A 21,490-nucleotide genomic window follows, 5' to 3' on the forward strand; every position below is an offset into this window, starting at 1 on the left:
GGGTTGAGGTCGGGGCTGCATGCAGGCCAGTCCATTCTAGTGATGCCCTCTCTATCGAGAAAGTTGCGCACAAGTCTCGCTCTATGTGATCTTGCGTTGTCATCTTTTTGAAGAATCTCAGCTTCAATCTGCCCTATGGCGCGGGCTTTTTGAACATTGCTTACACGTGGCATGATGTACAGTCATGAAACTTGATGAGCTACAAAATTGCCTGTCATGGAACCACTGAAAACTTGAATGTGAAGTTAAGATGTCTATTGAAATTTGCCTTCATGGCTGGCCAGTTGAGAACAAAAGACATAACACAAAAGTACTTGTTCTCTATTTACTCTTCACGACCATTCTCATTCATAAGGACCAATCTTGTTCATTTTGCAACTTTTCAATGTAAACCTTATCAGACACTTTTGAGTACAGCCCTTTATTTGATAGCATAATCATAATGAGTTGGATATCATTTTAAAGAAAATTTAATAATCTTAGTCATCTATTGATATCAAGCATGCATTGTATAGTGCTTTCAAACTGGAGCAGTTTACAACTGAAGTCAGATTTCCAAAGTTTTCTTGAGGAGTTTATATATATATATATATATATAATCATGGCCACATAAGGAATGTTTAGGGTAACATAAATCAACAGAAGTCAACATGGGTACGCATTATAACCTTATAACATTATGTTCTCTACATCACAGAGAATTACTGTTTAACAAGATGTGCTCTTTTTAAAAATAAATTTAGTCGAATTTTGCATACTCTTTTAATCCGTTTAATACACTGTTGTTAAACTGATGGATTTCTGATATCATTGTATTGTTTGTATGTTTGGAAAAAGCGATGTGAACTAGGAAAATAAACAAAGTATGTGTGTGCGTGCGTGCCGTGGTGTGCTTTGAATACTAACACCGTCAAGACTGCGAGATCATTATTTTTCAACAAAGCGAAAATTCCCTCTCGATGTATTCACAAGTAGAACGTCAACAGAGTTTGATAAAATGGAAATAGGCCTATAAGTTTGTTTATTTGTCACTCAGAATGTGACTGATGAAGAAGTCAAGATTAAGGACACTTTTCGACGATGGTTATTATTAATTTTCCTCTCTTGCTGCAGAGGTTGAAATTCTAAGATACCCATTTCAAGGGGAACTGTGGCTTGGGAAGAGGGTTCTTGTTTCTGTCCTTTTTGCTACAAGACAGAACTAACTGTTCAAAGTTCGCTTGGAAATTACAACTATAGCTGCTGCAGTGTGGAAGCTAATATTTGGCTGACATTAGATCGAATATATCATTATCCCAGCAAATTATACTCTGGTGACCCCACAACAAAGTAGCCCAGAGATTATGTCAAACAGAGATACACCCACTGGTAAACCAAACCGATATCCAGCGCAGCCTTTAATACACAAGGTACACGTTTCTTTTTTTTTTTAATCTCATGTTTCTTAGAGTCCTCGAAAAGGTGCAAAGATCGTCCCGTGTCCCACATTTTTAAGCTGGGAGGAACCCCCATGTTTAGGGTATATCAAAAGACGTGCAGGTTTGACTAGGCGTTGGTGTATATCTTTGTCAACTCAGTAGGACTCACCAACACCCTTCATCAAAAAAGTGTTTTGGTGTCAATTTGTACTGGATATATACCTGGCAAGGACGACGACATGGACAAAGTAGCCATAAAGGAAAGAGAGGAATCTCAGGATAAGAAGGAAAACTGTCAAGATGATGACGAGCAACAGGTGAGAAAGATCCACTGAATCTCATATTTGACTTGTTTACAATCATTAAATTCAATTTGATTCAATTGAATTTCAATTTCAAATCAATCCAATTCAATTCAATTCAATTTAATTCAATTGAAAATTGAAAGATGATGACGAGCAGCAGGTGAGAAATAGCCACTGAATCTCAGTTTGGCTTGTTTACAATCATTCATTTCAATTCAATTCAATTCAATTCAATTCAATTCAATTGAAAATCTAACGATGCTGACGAGCAACAGGTGAGAAAGATCCACTGAATGTCAGTTTGACTAGTTTACAATCATTCTTTTTCTCATTATTTTCCTAAAGGGATGGTATAGTATTGGTTGAGGTGAGCTAGGATTCAGATTTTTACTTGTAAGATACTTAGAAACCACTTCATGACATGTTAAAGAGGATACAATAAATTATTCTAAGAGGAATTCAAAATTTATTTCATGAGAATCGGTTTTGAAATTGCCGAGATATCAAAATGTCCCATCTTTTATAAGAATCTCTTTGTTTTGGATATCTTAGCCATATCAAAACCATTTTTTTAAATCAAATGAACTTTGAATGCCTCTTAGAAATACATGATCTTTCTTACTGTCAGAAGAGACTTCTCATTACTTGAAAAAAATAGTATATATATTTTTAAAAAGTCCTGGGAACTTGAAGCCCTTCTCAACCGAAACTGTACCATCCCTTTAACATCGGTGGTTAGTTTCTAGAGCTGTGAATTCATGCAGAAATGAAAATTCGTCTATATGCTACATGTAATGTCCTCTGTTCACAGTTTGCAATGAACGGTTAATGCGCTCTCCTCTTGAGTATGATGTTGTCTTCTATAGAATGTAAGGTAAATTATCACAGAGCAATATAATTTGATTACAAAAGGGTGGAGGTTAAAACACAGTCATGATACAGGCAATTAGAATGTTTAATAACGTGTTATACACCAGCGACCCATTATTTATCTCCTATAATTTGATGTGCAATTAGTAGAATGTTTGCAATAGATCACCATACAGTGTAATTAGACATAGTCCAAAATAATACCCCAAACTCAAGTGCCAGCGCATTATTAAAGTCTACCCCACAAGAGGTGATAGGGAGATAAACCCTGAACTTTGGCGCATTCAAGAGGCCCATTTATTAACTCTCCTGCCTCATAACGCCGACGACTTTGTTTGTAAACAGGTTACGACTGGGAATATAATACTTGGCTTAAACTGAAGAAAAAAAAATGTAAACAATTACAAACTACGATATAACAAAGAAAATCCAAGATATATAGTGTTATATTTATATGTATTGTTGATAATTTGTTTGACTAATTTTGTCTGACTACATTGTTACTACTCTACACTTGTTATCTTGGACTTACTTATGAACGCTATATGATGTTCTATTTTGTGCATGATGTAACCTTAATATACGTTATCTACATTTTGTGTTCGCTATGTTACGTCATTTTCCGTCACCAACACATTCTGCTATATCTTAAATCATTACTATGGAGCCTATATAATTATTTTACAAGCTTCTGCTGTTTAGTAGATTCATCTATTGTTACACGTAATTCACATTTGCTTATTTACAATGTATATGTTTATTTTTAATCTCAAATTGACTGTCTTGTGTTGATCTTCTATCTTGAAATCAAATGGAGTGTAATATTGTATGAAATGTGAAATAGTAAACAATGAATAAAGAAAATATTACTGCTTTGCCTTAAATAATATTTGGATGAATACCAACATGAATGATTCACACAAACATATTTCACTTCAAAAAAGTGGATCCAAGATATGTATCCCACCGTTTTATCGTATTATAAAATTTAATGAACGGTCCTTGTAATTGAGAATACAGAAGTTAAATAAGTGCTTATCATAATTATTGATACCCATACTTCTCGGGAGACTGGAAAGTTCTTCGGGAATCTTTCGTCTTTGAGTAAATCTAACGCTTAGAGAATAGCACCTCAATTTCATTTAACAAGTATTTTCATCCAGTGGCACCTTTAATGACAAAAGCCATCTTTCAATGCCTGACTTCTCCATTTTCGCACAGTGAAGAGTGTACTGTACACTTTGCTGTACGGGACTACTGAAAATGAATACATTTCTCTTAAGAATAGATTTAGCAACTTTAAGAAGGGAACTCTTTATCTATAAATGTATGAAATAATAATCCAAACCTAGAAATGGCTCTATTCTTCTTTATCACGCCTTTACGGACTTGTTATTTGTTTATAATTATACAGTAGATGCATGCGTTTGCGCGTGCGTGAAACCAGCGTTCAATATTTTAGACCTCGATCGTGGACCTCCTGCTTGAATTGATCGGTGAATGCAAATTGTGATGACAATCATAATATAGGAAAAGATCGATTACAGAATGTTCAAACACTGGACAACACCGAATGCAACGTTTGACCTCGCGAACTTTGTTTCATAAACACTGAAAAAAAAAATGCAGAGCCAACAAAATCTGCTAATGGATCATAAACAACGCGGTAAACGCCCACTAAGGCTCTAGTCCTGCAGACCAAAATAAATGCTACTTTAAAGGGATGACAAGGTTTTGGTTGAAGTAAGAATTCAGGGTTTTTTTTAAAAGAAGAAATACCTAGAAAATACTTAATGAAATATTAAAACGCATACAAATTTATTCTAAGAGGAATTCAAAGTTCATTTGATGAAAATCGGTTTTGAAATGTCTGAAATATCAAAAAGCAAAGAAAAACAAAGTAATCCTAATAACGAGTGGGTCCCACCTTTTACCAGGATCACTTTGTTTTCGATATTTCAGGCATTTCAAAATTAATCTTCATCGAAATATTGATAAACTTTGAAATTCTCTGAGAATTCCATGCTCTTTTGTATCTAACATTAAGAGTTTTCTCATCTAAAAAATCTCAATAAAAAAAGTGGAAAACCTCAAGCCCCATCTTAACTGAACCTGTACCATCCCTTTAACATTCTACCAAGAGCTCGAGACATTAAATGTTGGAATAATTAGCACAAGTTGGTTTTCCTTTTTGTGTCAAAGCGCAGTGTTTTAAGAACTCTTTTTCCAAACGTCATAAAAAATAAAAAAGAAAATGCGAGAAACTGGCTTGATAAACATTAAAAGACTTTCACATGATTATTTATTCATTTATTTTATCTATTTCACATCTTTAAAAAGGGTGGCCCAAGTCAGCACTGGCTGGTTTTCATCGGGGCCCTTTAAAACACAACACATAATTACAGTTACTAACAAACAAAGAAAAAAATAAAAGATATATATTTACATTCAATACAATCAAAAATCAAATATAAACGCTTATAGAACAATTTCAAAGACATGTAAATACTACAACGTTTCTAACTGAACAAAAATGAATTGGGAAAAACTATGAACATGGCATTTATTGCACAATTTCAACAACCGATAAAACTGTGAAGGTATTAGTCATTGAGTAAAAAAAAAAATTATCGATATTAAAACACACATATCATAAGCTCCTTTTGAACAATTCTAAGTTGGGGGAACATCGTGTCTCTAGACTCACACATATCATAATCTGCTTTTGAACAAACCTAAGTTGAGTGAACATCGTGTCTCCAATGGCAAATTGTTCCAGTGAGATACCGCTTTGCATACAATGATCTCCTGTAAAAATCGATGTTACATCTCGGGATCTCAAGTTTGCACTTGTGCGAGTTGCGTGTTACGCGTTGGGCTACTGTATCATGTATAACAAACTTTTTTGCTAGTAAAGAGAGTGCAAGATGGTGCACACATTTTAATGTCATGCATGCCATTGCTTTTGAATACAATCATTATCATGATTCCTATAAGTTACTGCATCTACACTGAAAAGTGCAGATGAAAAAAAAAATACGGAAAAAGAGAGAAGCCACATTATAATTAGTATGACAGTGAAAAACTTCATTTTGGATAGTATTATTACACGAGGCTTTGATTTAAGATTATGATTGAGTAATCATAAGATCACGGATAAACATTTGTAAATATGAATACATTTGTGATTAGATAAGGATGAAAGATACATGTACTAGAAGCCACACTATCATTATCATAACAACAAATAAAATCTAATATCAAGACATGTTAGTTTTCTCAGAGAGTCATCATGATTGTCCACTTACATTATATCTTTCCCCAAAACTGATATCGAAGCTCTCACCTTGCTTTTTAAACAAACTAGAACCAGAGTTATTTAGAGATTAGTAGCATGGCAGTGTCAGAATGAATGTATACAGATCGCATCATGTTTTCAATATTTTCATAATCATTATCATCACGGTTATTGACATTATGATTGTCATTCTGTTAACATGACATTGATTGACGCTACCTATAAGACAGACGATTGTATTTTCAATGTTTTTTTTTTTTAAATCAATCACGGCAATGTATGAAGCCAAAGCGTCTAAAGTACCACAGTGAAAAAGGCGTAGCAAAATTCTGTCACTAAAAAGGTTTGAGGACAAACTATTGATTCATGTTGGGGGTGAGTTTTTTATGATTCTTTCTAATCTCTGCTTAACGTGTTGAAACTGACCGAAATGGTTTCACGCTTCATCTTATCTGATGCTATCTTTTATATAAACCCTTTAACGACTCCTTTATCAACGTTTATGGCATCGCTCAGTTACATAATGCTGCATTATCAATCATTATAGTATTTATCGTGGCGAGTAAAAGTTATATACATGTACAATTACTATACACTAATGATGTACTAATGTATTCTGTACCACATTGTGCAATACACGTTGCAGTTTAATGTCACCAAAATATTTACACAAATTTTCTGTTTACATGATAACTGTGCAGTCATGAACTTTAATCCCTCACAGACCAAAAAGTTCAATGTCTCCTACAACTTGAGTTATATCACGTCTGGTACTCGTGTACTTTAGCTTTAACAACAGAGAACAATGTGATTTATGTAATCTCTAAGATTTCAATTGGTCTTGGATTGTAATGCAGATTCACTTCTTTGTGTGTGTGTGGTTTTTTTTTAAACTAAACGTATTCACCAACAAAACCTACAATGTATTATTCGTAATGTTAGTCTATTACCATTACCAAACGTTTCACGACAGTTTGATACACTCATGAAACAGGGTGAGGCAAAAAGCAGTGATATAATCAGTTGATAACAAAAATCTGATAATCGAGATAATGAGTGAATGAATGCTCGAATAAATGAATACAATAAGAGATTCTAAGAATGCAGTTTTTTTTATAAAGGTCCATTAATATGGACCGAAATACCATTTGATTTGAAAATGAAACCGTCTTTGAATAGTTTTAAAAGGAATTATAAATTTTTACTTCTGAATTCCTATTCTCTTTCGGAATGATTATTTTAATTGCACTTATAAAGTATATGTCTTTTGATTTGTTCTTCAGTCCTGTCCTTTTCTTTTCCTTCTTATTTTCTTTTCTATACTCCCGATATATATATAGTTTACACAGTATTTATGTTTTCTAGGGGTCAGCGATTTACAAGGCATTCACATTAATTTACGCATCGGCTCTTGTTCTTGTTGTTGTTTTGTGTGATGTGTGTGTGTTTCTTTTGATATACATTAGTTGTATCTGTGTGTTTTCATTGTATGAATTGTTTGATTATATATTTATGTCGAATGGAAATGAATTTGAACTTGAACTTGAACTAGATAGATTATAGATATCTTACTTTAATCCTGTTCTCACGTAGGCTCAACTAACATCATGGCTCGTTCTGTGTACAGCTACTGTCTCCATCGGATCCTCCATGGAGTTTGGCTATAACCAGGGGGTCATTACAGCTCCGTCAGTGGTAAGTACTGAGTAAGCGTGGTCGCACCTTATACGAACGTCTACAATTGGTGGAGGTTCGTTAATCCGAAAACCACTTCAGGGCCCTGTTTCATAAAGATGTTCGTAAAGTTACGAACGACTTACGAGCGACTGGTGATCAGTTCTTGTGCTGAATTATGGAAATTCTGATAAGTATAGCACATCAGAATTGATCACCAGTCGCTCGTAAGTTGTTCGTAACTTTACGAGCAGCTTCATGAAACATCCCCCCCCCCCCGGGTTCGTAACACCGAAAGTTTGCTAGTACGAGCCTGCTTTTCAAATATGGATTAGCCAACCTTCAGAATAGCAAAATGTTGCTGTTAATTTGTTTGTTTTTATTTTCATTTTCGGATTAATGAACCTGTTGAACAACGAACTTTCCGAATAACGTCACAAATGTACGGATTAATTAACCCTTTTCAATGAACGTCATGGGTGTTTCGGAAAAACGAACCTTCGGAAATGAACCATTGGTCTTATATTTAGAAATAATTAGAAAGTTGGGGGGGGGGGGGGGGGGGCAAGATCGAGGTGACTAGAGAAGAAATCGCATCTATTGTGCCTTTTAGGTGAGCAGTGCCATTAAAACTCCATATTAGAATGGAAGATAGTAAATTGGCGTGGTCGCATTAATTCAAGAGTTTTGTTATGGCAGATAGAATAAGCGATGGGTGGTGTGGATGAGGAGACAAGTAAATATTGTGTCTTTGAGGTATGATTGAAGAGTGTTATTTTACTGAGTGGTGGCACGTGGTCTTCCGAATGACTAAACCTACACTATGGAATGAGGTAAAAGAATGCCAAAGTTTCGCAAGTGCACTATCGGTATGCAGTTAAAGGTTGAAAGGATGGGATGAAAAGGGATGGGTAGAAACAATTTCCTTATTCAGTGCAGTTAAAAAAAAACCAGTTATTTCTTTTTGATTTCTTAATTTCATTTTTTCCCTGCATGATTGAGTAAAGGTTGAATGGAAGGTGATTTGACCAAAAAAAAAAAAAAAAAATGGCACTGAATTATCCCATCATACATAAAAAAAAAGATGTGTGATGATTTGGGTGAAGTCTATCAACTAATTTATCGAAAAATATAATGGATATCTTGCAAACGACGTAAAGGTTAATTAACACTACTCGTTAAAGGATTATTATAGTTCTTCAAAGAGACATATCCACCAATAATCCAACAATCAACCAACCAACCAAACAAACAAACAAACACACAAACACAATTACATTCTTTGATTAGACTTCTCTTTGCCCATCATTGCCAATACATCAAAAAGCGTTTATTTTTTTAAATTGTAATTTTCTTCACCCCATTTCTGTCTTCTTTCATTCGTCACAGTTCATCCAGGACTTTGTGAACGAGACTTACTTCCTGCGATCTGGGGGTGTCCAGATCAGCGACACTGGTCTGACGTGGCTATGGTCAACTATCGTCTCCATCTATTGCATCGGGGGAGCTCTTGGTGCACTCGCCGGCGGTTACTGGGCTGACTATTTTGGGAGGTATAACCTTCTCCAGCATATACATAACTGTCTGATGAGTCCGAATTTCCTTAATTCCAATACTAAGATCTCGATCGGACTGCCATTTTGCGCAGAGTCCTAGCATGAAAATGGTTATTAAAACAATAATCTTCTGATCAATTTACTGAAGTGACAATCTTAGAAATATTAAAAAGATATGGAAAGGTTGGTTGGACACCTTGGAAACCTCCCAAGAGATTTGTGTCACTTTTTGATGTTTAGTATCGTTCAGAGTGGGTGTAGGACTGATTAGTAACTTCTTTTCCTCAGTTGTAATCGTCAAGAATCTTCGGATTCTGTGGATATGCTTATTTTAAGTGTTTGTTTTTTGTCTCGAGGTTGATTGGTTTGCCAAAAAAAGAAGAAAAATAAATTCACCTACAACATATTAAGGCCCCGATCTTTGACTGATTTCCATAGAAACCGAGGACTGATTTACAACAACTTCATTTCCATCGTGGCCTCCCTTCTGATGGGATGTTGCCAGGTCGCTTCCTCTCCTGAGATGATAATCATCGGCCGATTCGTCATAGGATTCAGCGTCGGTATGGCTGCTCTTTGACTACGGGAGATAAAAAATCATAACTTGGGTAGTTGATACGTGGGGAAAATTGGAATGGAAGTAACAAAGACACACCAAAACAAACCAAGTGTTCTATTTTATATAATATGCACATGAAAGCGGTCAAAAGGATAAGATCGTAGTATTTAATTCCTGATTAAAAGATCATAGTACACTGTATTCAATTTTTGATAGTAGTATAAGATCATAATATAAGATCACGGTATTTAATTCCAGATCATCTATAATTCCTGTAATTTTGTGTTATGTTTTCATGAAAAAATAATGAAAATAAATGAATTGATATGAAATTGAATTGCAGGCCAATAATATTCGTGAAGATTCTTTGATTGCATATTGATAAGGTAATTATTATGGTACAATTATTTAACTGACACCTGATGTAACTTGTTTGTGATTATCATTTTGTTTTCGTGGTTTCTCTCTTCCATTCCTGACTGGTTAATGATTAAACATGACAAGTTTAAACTCTAAATTATAATTTCTGCTTGATTTTGGGGGTTCATCCCACGAGTCCAACACCCGCGAGTAATACAACCCACGAGTTCGACATTGAAAACAGGTCCTTGAGTCATGCAGCTAACGAGTCATAGAGCCCATGAGTTCGACAGTAGGCAAATAAGGTACATTCGTTCGACATCAGATAAAAACAGCCCACGAATTCGACAGACACAACACGGGGCTTATGTGTCGGTCTCGTGGGCCTTGTTTGTTTAGTGTCGAACTCATAGGCTGTATGGAGCTGTATAACTCTTGGGTTGTATGACTAATAAGCTGTATAACTCATGGGCTGTATGACTCGTGAGCTGTATGACTCTTGGGCTGTATGACTCATAAGCTGTATAACTCGTGAGCTGTATGACTCGTGGGTGTCGGTCCCGTGACGTGCACCCGAATATATATATGTTCGTATGCATATGTGCCAGAATATCCGTTTATTCGTACACTACTGAACCCCTGTCTATCCAGGGATGTCTCTGACGATCGTACCACTCTACCTGGCCGAGATAGCACCTACCAAGCTAAGGGGTGCCATAACAACCACACACCAACTCCTTATCACTATAGGCATCCTCATCGCACAGGTACGTATAGGATGGTTTCTGGGATTGAATAGCACTGACAGTAGAAGAGAAAGAGGATAATTCATATAATCATTGTTTAGAATGAATTACTCTGAACAATGATTCTTGCTTAAGTTACACGCAAGCAACACCTGCTTAAAGTTATGAACATCATTTGATGTGATACAACTCTGTATGAAGATTTTGGATCTTACCATTTTCATGTCACGATTGCAATTTTTCTTTCGCAGTAGTTGATTTGCTTGTAACCTAAGAACATAATCTACCCCCTATCACTGACAGTGTCAAAGAGAGCAAGGAGGGACTGCTACATTGTATAAGACACTTTACATAAAACACTTTAAAAAAACCCACATAATTTGCATACAGTTAGAACAAATTCAAACTTTTTTTCTTCATTTTCTGGATCTCTCTCAATAAGCTAATACAAGTTAGAACACGTCATCTTAAATGGGACAATCTTCGCATTATCATAAAAACCAGTCCTTAGGATTCTACGCGTTCTACGACGAAAAGACTTGGCCAGCAGTCCTGGGTCTCTCAGCGGCCACCGGCATCATCGAGTTCGTGCTACTTCCCTTCTGCCCGGAGAGTCCCCGCTGGCTTCTCATCAAGAAGGGCGAAGAGCAGAAGGCCATCGAAGGTAATACAGTAAAATAGCCATGTGTTTATAAGCCAATTTCCTTTCCGTGTGCTTTCTTATTAAACGGAAATCATTGCTACTGCCAAATTTAGGGTGTTTGGTGCGGTGGGAGTAGCTCACGGTTAAAACTGATATGGTGCATTCCTTAGTACTTGTTTTTTTGTAATGTTATCTGTTTTATTCTGTGACCATAAACGATACTGTTTCACTTCCTTTTGTTGGGAAATATAGGCCCTAACCTGGTTAAACATCGCGTATCTTGTAGTTTCTATGCTTCATATTGATTACCATACACTTATGCGTTGTAGTGCATGTTTGTGCATGTTTGATCTGTGTTCTTTCTGTTCTGTACATGATGTTAGGTTCTTTTTTTGATGAAAAAAATTAAAGTTCAAAGTTCAAAGGGGTTATATTACATTTCAGATTTCTTACAGAATAGGAAATTACGTTGACGTCATAATCTGGACGTGCAATACGTACACATTTCAGCTATCACACCCATGGCAATGGCCATGATGTATCTGTCTGGCGACTTATTGGCTGAACGTTTGTAGAATTGTCCAAGAACATTACAGAGTCTGGAGGCCTACTTCGTGTATGACAAGATTATCCATTCATCTCAATAATCAAAGCTCTTCGCAAGCTGAGGGGTACTGACGACGTCCAGAACGAGATCGATGAGATGAAGATTGAACACCAGCACGAGGCAGAGATCGAGAAGGTGGGCGTGGTCGACCTGCTGTGCCTGAGGGACCCCACGTGGATGATGCCGCTCTTTATCTGTATCGTTCTCCATGGAGGTCAACAGCTGTCTGGAATTAATGCCGTGAGTCAACACACCTAAGCCTACCTATGTTAAATACCCCATCATTCCACATATATTTTGTTCTCATCGGTCACTCATCAGAAACAAAGATCGTTGCTTCCGGCCACCCACCGAAGTGCATCGGATCGTTGTCTGATGAAACCGACTTGACTGGTCGAGTATACAGGTGAATGTCAGATATGTCGCGCGTGATTCTCATCAGATGATCTTGCCTCGTCGGATCACCGCCTGATAGTTGACCGACACAAGTCAGATTCATCGGACTGCGGTCTGATACACTTCGATGGGTGGCCGGAAGAGATAAACTGCTTCCTATGTGTGACCGATGACGGAAAATCTCTGTGGAAGGTAGGTTACCTGCGTGCACTTGTAACTGTCTTTTGAAGATCATCTTTGACGAGAGAGAGAGAATGAGAGAGGAAAAAAGACATGTTTCTTCTTCCTTCTTTGCGGCGTTTCCGTTCATTCATGCTTCCCAAACAAACGCTCCAATTCACAAAAATCTCTCCCATCCGACCCGTAGATCATATTTTACTCCACCGAGCTGTACGAACTGGCAGGCATGACCGAAGATCAAATCGCATACGCCACAGTCGGCTTTGGCGCCCTCAACGTTACGGTCACTGTCGTCGCGGTAAGACAGCCTTCCAACCTCCAGGGTATAATGGGTATGATCTCTACGAAAGTATCTTACAATAGAGATCAGTGATCCAACCGGGTTCAACATACTGGGGTTATTTCTGCAGTACTGAACCACGAGATTATCTAAAGATAAGTGGTTCATTATTACTGTACAGGGCCGGCGGAGCGTTTTCAAAAGTGAGGGGGGGGGGGGGGGGAGGGGCACTTCCGGGTTTCATGAGCTGACAAGCAAAAAAAAAAAAAGGTCTTCAGCTCATCTTTCTCCTTCCACTTCCGGGTTTCTTCAGCTGACAAGCAAAAAAGAAAGAAAAAAAAAAGGTCTTCAGCGGGACAAAATAACCTTACGGCGCTCACACTACTTCCGGGTTAAAAACAGTGTGGGGGGTGGGGGGCAGAAATTGATGACACCTTATGTATTCCTCTGTATGGTGCACAAAAAGAGGGGGGGGGGGGGCGAGCCCCCTGCCCCCTGTTCTGCCGGCCATGCTGTATACTAAATCATGATAAACAGATACGGCATGAAACCACGAAATGAGCTTTCTTGGACTTCTTTAAGACATGACCATTATTTGCCGAGCATTATCACCATTGTTATTTGTTATTTACCTATTATCACCAATGTCATTGCAATTGTACCGAAGCTGTGTGTTGAAAGGAATTAAACACGACATACGGGCATCTGACCGATAAGTAGAGAGGTTACTCTGTATTAGAGTTAGGGGAACTTTAGGTTTAATCCTTTCTTCGTCAGGGACTTTGGATAATGTCAATTTCAATTGCATTTCGATTTTCATATTTCTCAATAAAGAAATACATCAAATAAAAAGTACAAAAATGCATAATTTCAGCATGCACAATAGATTATTGCAAACAACAGTCGCAGACCATGATGGTCAGTCTCTTAAAATTTGTATCTAGGTTTAAGTACTAAAGAGTTATGATGTCACCTACTTAAAAACAAGCAAGATGATAAGTAGGCCTATGAACGTATGTGGTTTTCTGTGCTAATTGGTACTCAAAGCAGCCAAAACTTTAAAGGGGGGTAAGATTCCAAATTCTTCTGCTGATGTGTGTGACTTCAAAAAGGACCCTTTTACTATGGTCTCATTTTCTTTTCTCTCTGTTCTTTTTCTATTCAAAACAACAACAACAACAACTGTAATTTCAGGTTCTGGTTGTCGAACGTTTTGGAAGACGCCCTCTCTTGCTCTATCCGTTCAGTCTTCTCTCATTTTGGCTCATCGGGCTCACAGTTTGTCTCGCTCTCCAGGTAAGTCCTGTAATCATTTGGTGTAAACTGTAACTTCTTATACCCAAAACTAATAACGTGCGTGAGTGTCCTTATTGTCCCCTATGTAGTGCAATGGAATGACTAGTCGGCGCCAAAACAGTCGAAGTCTTGCATGGAGACTAAAAAAAGAATATTGCGTTTGCCTCATTGTCAATTAATAGGGCCGACTTAACACAAATATTAATGGAAGTTTGCACAGTTTGAATCACTCGACGGACAAGCATCGACTGTATTTTTCTCCATGTTTCATCTGTCGTGACGTCCTACATGGATATCGAAAATGACATTATTGTTAATTTCATTGTAATGCTATTTGTGTATAATCTTGTTTTCTTTAAAAAAAAGAACAAATCTCCCTGCTATGTGTGATATCAGAAAGAATAGATCACCTTTACCATTCAGGAAGTGCACAATGGTGATGTTAAAAAGGTTTTGATATGGCCGAAGTGTTGTCATAAAGTAACCATTTCAAATGTTTAAAAAAGTGACATCATAGGCACGCAACAAGGAATAACATGCTAGGGACGTGATGTTCATGTGATGAAAACGATCATATCGCCACATCCACTGAATTCTTAATAGTTGAACAATATACCTGACGATAAAATAATCCCGCTATTCTTGCATCAAACGATACCTGCTCTGTTTGTTGACCATACCATGACTACTTTATGGATTACAGGTCAGTTCATGTTTTCCCAGTTTAGCATAAATTCATTAAGGTACATTAGATTCTACCCTGTCTGATTTCTATGCCCTAAATCTAGCGCGGAAATAGTAAGAAACCGGCCTCCACAAAAAAAAAAAACAGCAACAAAAATAAAATGAGTATTTGATAGATCAAGTTTGGAAAGTCGCAGTGCTGCCCAGCACACAAGCAATAATTCACCTCAAAACACTATCGCAATATTAACAGAAAAATGTTTGCACTGCGATGCGTTCTTGTTGACTTAACTATGTGCACAGGACTTACGATGTCAAACATTTGTTTTTCTAAATGTCAAGAATAATGTTATACTTAGACCAATTCTTATACATTGATTGTTTCAGGACCGAAATGATTGGATTAAGTGGATGGGATTGTCCTTCGTGTACATCTACATTGTCACTTTTGCTATTGGACCAGGTAAGTTGTCTCACGTCTGTCGCTCATTGGTCTTGATTTTGCGCTGGTAGAAACCGAAGAATTAATCATGCACCTGTAAATTATTCCAGCTTATCGATTTAGGTCTATTTGTGTTGCTTTTAAGGATCTCATCAAAAGATATTCCATTTTATAAGAATTGTTCAACAACCTATCTGAGTACCTTGAGTTTCATGCGACAATGCTGTGGGATTTCGAATAATCCACTCCAATCACTCACAGCTGTTATGAACCTTTTGTTCTGTATTAGTTGTAGTCTTTTCTTTTTGATTATTGTATGTGTGCAATGTTGAATCAAAATATAAGGCATTACCTTCAAGTTGGTAGTAATTAATTAATGTAAAGTCATCCGAACAGAATGGTTGAGGTTTTTATCATTTCTGGACTTGAAATTTGGAAATAGGACAACTTATGGAAAGCCACGTTTTCACGTATTTTCACAAAACAGTGACGAGGTTGAAGTGATGATGTCCACACGTCAATAATCTCACAATGGCCATGTAAACCTTTGCATATAAAAACACGCAATATCATCAACTTGTTGCATTGTGGCGAAATAACCCCAAATAATGTCTAAAGGGTTGTAGTTCCTAAACGCTTCTGAATAAACCATAAAGATATCATTTTTTCTATTAGTGTTTGGTCTTATAATCCTAAGGGAGATTTAGGTGTGAAGTGGTGACATCAGATTTTTCGGCTCTTCTAATGTGTAACTTTGTGGTTGCAACTTTTATCGTGGCTTCGTGAAGATACAACATGTAAAACGTCAATACTCCATAGTTTTAACTTTAATGGCTCTTCTACGATTATCTTCGTCTCATCTGACATGTATTTGACAATGTTAACTTTAATATGCCCTTGTATGATGTTGAGCGTTGTGTGTTAGCATCGGCCTACACTATCTTTACAGCACTTTATAGTGGGGTATCGTTAGAATACATGGTATGACATTGGTATCCTGTAATTCGAAATAGTTCCTGATTTGTTATTGTGATGTTGCTTTACATTTTTGTTTTACGTGTTTAGAAACGGTAATCCATTGAGCTTGGGAAAATTCAACGTGGAAGTTCTTTTTAACTCATTGCTAGTTTTCTTCTAAGCCGTGAAACTCTCTTCCAATAACCAAAAGTCATGTTAGTAACTTTCTATTCGTCAATATGTCATTGCACGAGTTGTCAAAATGAATCTGACAATGTCGTACGTCTCCTGACACTTTGCGTATATTTATACTTCGAAAACGATGTATATCCCGTCTTACGTAATAACTCCGTATCCTTCACCATTTCAGCCCCACTGCCCTACGTGGTATCAACCGAGGTGTGGTCGCAGGGACCACGCCCTGCTGCTTCCAGTATTTCCATCCAGGTCAACTGGTGGGCCAACTTTGTGGTTCAAATGTCCTTTCCTCCTATCCAGGCGAGTCAAACTGACCCACTCTTTTCAGTTGATCAGTCTTTTCCATAGCTATAGCTATACATCTTTTAAAAAAATATACAAGAGCAATATGTGCTTTGTTTTCTCGTTACAAAATCATCAGTACATATGTTTTGTAGGCCCGATCGTACTCATTCAAATTCATGAAATTTTAATAATTACGCAGTACTCGCTGCATGCTACAGGGATCACTAGAACCAACACTTGCTGTCGGGCGAAAGCTCGGTGGTCTAGTGGAGATGACGCCTGTCCGCTGATCAGGAGGTCGTAGGTTCGAATCCTGCTCGAGTATGTACGCCCATGATTTGTATGGCTACTACTAAAACACTGATCAATTCAGTGCTTATTTACGTCGATATATAGGGCAATTTGTCAATCAGTTGCAATTCTATTGTACTTAGTTCTCCTTTTTAATTGTTTAACAGTGGAATTGACAAGTGTATCAGTTTGTATTTGGTATGTATATGTTTTTATCCATGGAAATAATTATAGTATAATTGAATTGATTTAGAAACCACATTTATCTGCGTGTTTTAATGCTACTATTTATACTGTTTTATCATGGTCGCCGGAATATTTCAAACTAGACTTATTCTTCTCTTCCGTTATTTGAACCCTATTGTGTGTGTGTGTGTGTGTGTGTGTGTTGACACTTACCTTTGTCTATATCATGTAAATGATCATTCATCAACATATTGCTAGAACATTAACATGTCTCCTTGAAATTGACTATATTAGTTTTTTTTTTTATGTGCAGATTTAGTGAAGTTTACCTATTAGAACTTTTCATCCTCCAATATAGAAATACCAAGCAGCTGGCAATTTGATGAAAACCAAATTATTATATCTGCAGCAAAATAACTATTTTTAAAGCTTTAAAGTAACAGTCTCCATTCTGTGCCGAGAGTGTGTTGCACTCGTGAGATTTTAATTGACAAACTGTTATATTTTTGATTCCTTCGTATTTTCCGTATTCTTATCTCTTTTCATTTCAATGAGTTTTGATATCTTCGCAAAGCTGAAAAGTAAGCACGGGTTTTTTTTCTCTCTCTCTTCTCTGAAATATTGTTACGGGCGATTGTCTGTCTGTGGCAACGATTCTATTGATACAAGTTTGTATGTCTATATGCATGTCAGATTTTTTTTTAATTCATTTTATGGAATCTTAATTATTAAAAACAAAAAGAAGTTGCTCAGATCAATTAAAGGTATTCCAATTTTTTTCTCTTTCAATCGTTCAGGAGGAGATTGGAGAGTACACCTTCATCATTTACATCGTTTTCCTCGTCCTTACGACGCTCTTTATCTACTTCTACGTTCCGGAAACGAAAAATCAGAGTTTCGACCAGATCGTGTCACAGTTTAGACACTCAGACAAGGATGAGACTGAGAAGGATGCTACCTACAACGCGTACAGTCAGGAGATTGAAATCACTACCTGCAGCGTAGGAACTCAAGCCAGTTTCGATGACGACGACGGACTCGGTTACCTTAAAAAATGATCTCCGACCGTAACTGAAACGATGACCACTATAGACTCTTAGAATACTTTTTTTTTTAAAATCAATTTTTCTTTTGTCTGTAATATGCTGCTAGCCTGGCTCAAAGAGTGAGATACGTCCTGCTATCCAGCTCATGCGATTAGAAAATCAAAGAGTTAGGAACTCTTCTGAAGAAAGAGAGTGAGAGTGAGTGAGTGTGTGTGTGTGTGTGTGTGTGTGTGTGGGTGTGGGGGGATAGTGAGAAATAAACACATTGAAACAGAGACACATACCTTCCAGAACCAAAACATATTTCTGCAAAACGACGCAAATCTACTTTTGGAGAATTTCAAAGGAAACAAAAATGAAAGTCTTATAAGCTGAGGTTTATACATGCCTTTGTAGCTATACTAACACCACATAATTATGTACTCACCCAAGTACAAACGTATTGCTACACATTTGCACTCGTACCCGAAATCACAGACACGCACAGAGCGGACGGTATAAGGGAAGGATACTAATTATTATGTGAAAATGTGCAAATACTAATAATTTGTGTCACTTTGCATTGACCTTTGATAATTTACTATTATACACATTGTACATATTTTTGTTTGTTGACAAACATTATTTCACAAATATTTAATTGCATAAATGCGCTTATCTTTATGCTGAGTTCACGTAATAGTGTCGCATTATTTTGCTTAAAGAAATGGAATAAAATGTCAGGCTCAATTGGAATCACTGAAAGCTATTTTTTCTTCAAATCCATATCAACACTTGATACACAGTATCTGCTGAATATAACCAAACAATACACAAGAAAAGAAGTATTCTTTTTACTGCTAATCTTGGCTGCTACGTGGTATCAATAAACATCTGGGTTTCATGTTTGAAAACGTTCGTTTACAACTAACTTATAAGTTGTTTGTGTGTTTATCTGCGTTTCCCCAAGTATTTTAATCCGCATAAAGTCGTATCATGCATCATGCGTAAGATACTTGTGGAGTTCAGTTATATTCCATTGGTGAAATAATCAAATATTTATCCTTGTAGTTAATGCGATCATATAAAAAAAAATCCAAAAACTTTTTTTTTTGTTGAGACTCGCGCCATGTAATGTACGACAATACACTTGCCTAGTTCTGTTATGTAAAAGTAGGTTTTCCGCTCAGGAACAAACAAACCACTACAAGTAAAATAGTTCATGAAACCATCTTTGTTCAATTGTCAACATGATTGTCTCACTTTATGTTTTACTCTGTTTTCCTTTCATTAGATGTTTTGGTTGGATAGATGCTTTATTTTCTGCAAATCAATATACATAAGTTACATAATCATGAACATGTGGGAAATATACCAAGTAAATTTGAAACAGAGTCGTTTGACTTGCATAAACAACGATATAATAGGAAATTAATGATATATACAGTATGCATGTCTATGCAGCAGGGATTACAATAACAATTGTAGTTAAGAAGCGACTATGCACACATTGTAAGCATTGCTTGAAAAGATGGCCGGCCCGAGGAAAAGGTAGGGACGTACTAGATTCGTAACAATACAAATTCTGATGCGAAAATAGCAGGGGAAAATAAACTCTGACGTGTGATGGTGGTGAATGTGCGTGCAAGTGCTTGAAAGTGCACAAGGGCAGATAGGCTGGAATTTAGAATAATAGAATTGGTTTGCTGGAAGAGGGAACGATATGCGATGTTGCTATCGAGAGACCAACATTAGTTATATAAATTATTTGTTTTTATTTCGTATTTGAAGTATACTGTAATAAAATGTGCTTCTCTAAGTTTGCTTTGAATGAAGACAAGGAGGCACACTGTTTCAACTCCTCAGGAAGAGTGTTCCATGTATCCGGACCGTGATGTCTGATCGACTTTTGAGCAAGTAAATGCTTTGGATTACTTAAATTGAAATCATGGGAACGACGGGTAGGGTATGAGTAAATATGGTCATTGGTTACTAGGGCATAATGAAAAAATGGTAATAAATTTCGAGTGTGTTTATACATAAATATGGCAGTTAGGTATAATTGTATATCATGGGCCTTTAGAGTTTTTAGGCAATAAAATATGGGATCAGTGCGAACCAAGAAATTTTAATGTGTGCATATACGAAGAGCCTTTTTCTGGAGAAGAAAAATTGTGTTCAATTTAGTTTTGCTACAGTTGCCCCATACAATATTGCAGTACATTACATATGGTAAAAATAAGATGTTATATAACATTATTAAAGTTTGATCATTAAGTATTTTATTCTCCTTAGAACACCAGTTGCTTTAGATATTGCTGTTGTAATATTCTGAACATGAGTATTCCAAGTTATATTGCTATCTAGGGTCACTCCTAGGAACTTGGTTGAATGTTTCTAAGCAATGTTTGTATCACCAATAGAAATACTTTGAGGAAGTTGTTGAATAATAAACTAGACAAATCAATCATTGAGACGAGTAGCCCTTTTGATGGCGTGCAGTATTAACATTTGAATCGTATGATACGATGTTCTGCGTTGTACTGTACTACTTGAACGCAATAGTGAGCTTGATTTAAATTGCCATTCTATTTCTATATGTGTGCAAAAGATCTTCTTTCCCCATCCACACCATAAAAAAGAGGAATAACCTTATTTGATGTCTAAAAATGAAATTGAATCTAACAAGGACTTTCGTTAAACAAAAAATGCCGAGACTGGCATTTGTTTTATCTGGCCATATCTAACACGCTTTGAAGGATCTAGGAAATGAAGGTGGAAGTCGGGGTGATACCATCATTAACTGCCAGTGGGTTCGAAATCGAGACCTAAAGATTGAGAGTCGTTTCCGCAAGGCGTCTAGTCACATTCGCCGAGTGGAATTTAATCTACCGTTTCCACTTTTGCTTTATTTCTCTTTTTTTATTTCGGTTTTCTTTGCCATACTGAATCGAAAATTCCTCATGATTTTCCATGAACAGACGTTGTCTGAAATGCCAAATTGATAATTTGCAAATAGAATAAACAGAGATAGAAATACGGTGGTAAAGAAATGTTTGTATTATTATTATTATTATTATTATTATTATTATTATTATTACTATCATTATTATTTAGGATGAGTCGTATTTAGAGATGACGTGTCTTTATGAATAAAGCAAATTTCAAAACAAGCCTGCATAAGTCATAAGCGGTTAACAACAAATTGCACTGTACTTGAATGAAGGAATCTCA

At 36.6% G+C, this 21,490-nt stretch overlaps 1 protein-coding gene and 1 non-coding gene across 2 annotated transcripts; both read left to right on the forward strand.

Annotated features, from left to right (window-relative positions):
- Positions 1–1,512: 1,512 nt before the first annotated feature.
- Positions 1,513–21,477, forward strand: LOC139727058 (solute carrier family 2, facilitated glucose transporter member 1-like). Its single transcript, XM_071638038.1, has 12 exons — positions 1,513–1,735; positions 7,485–7,586; positions 8,955–9,118; positions 9,560–9,684; positions 10,692–10,807; positions 11,291–11,450; positions 12,083–12,276; positions 12,800–12,910; positions 14,087–14,188; positions 15,260–15,335; positions 16,642–16,769; positions 18,029–21,477. Exons 1-12 carry the CDS (start codon positions 1,658–1,660, stop codon positions 18,287–18,289), a joined length of 1,617 nt encoding a protein of 538 aa, XP_071494139.1. The 5' UTR covers positions 1,513–1,657; the 3' UTR covers positions 18,290–21,477.
- Positions 17,007–17,079, forward strand: Trnas-gcu (transfer RNA serine (anticodon GCU)). The gene has a single exon. It is a non-coding gene; the product is annotated as a tRNA-Ser (tRNA).
- Positions 21,478–21,490: the final 13 nt, after the last annotated feature.

The sequence above is a fragment of the Diadema antillarum genome, unplaced genomic scaffold (genome assembly GCF_040938485.1).
Source record: "Diadema antillarum isolate AM-2024a unplaced genomic scaffold, OU_Dant_1.0 seq00000113_RagTag, whole genome shotgun sequence".
Lineage (NCBI taxonomy): Eukaryota > Metazoa > Echinodermata > Echinoidea > Diadematoida > Diadematidae > Diadema > Diadema antillarum.

What these genes read in the sequence shown, in the direction of transcription:
- LOC139727058 (XM_071638038.1), top strand. Translation starts at nt 1,658, where the DNA reads ATGGACAAAGTAGCCATAAAGGAAAGAGAGGAATCTCAGGATAAGAAG. An exon ending in TCATTACAGCTCCGTCAGTG is followed by an intron (nt 7,587 to 8,954) that starts GTAAGTACTGAG and finishes CATTCGTCACAG; the next exon opens with TTCATCCAGGACTTTGTGAA. An exon ending in CACTTTTGCTATTGGACCAG is followed by an intron (nt 15,336 to 16,641) that starts GTAAGTTGTCTC and finishes TCACCATTTCAG; the next exon opens with CCCCACTGCCCTACGTGGTA.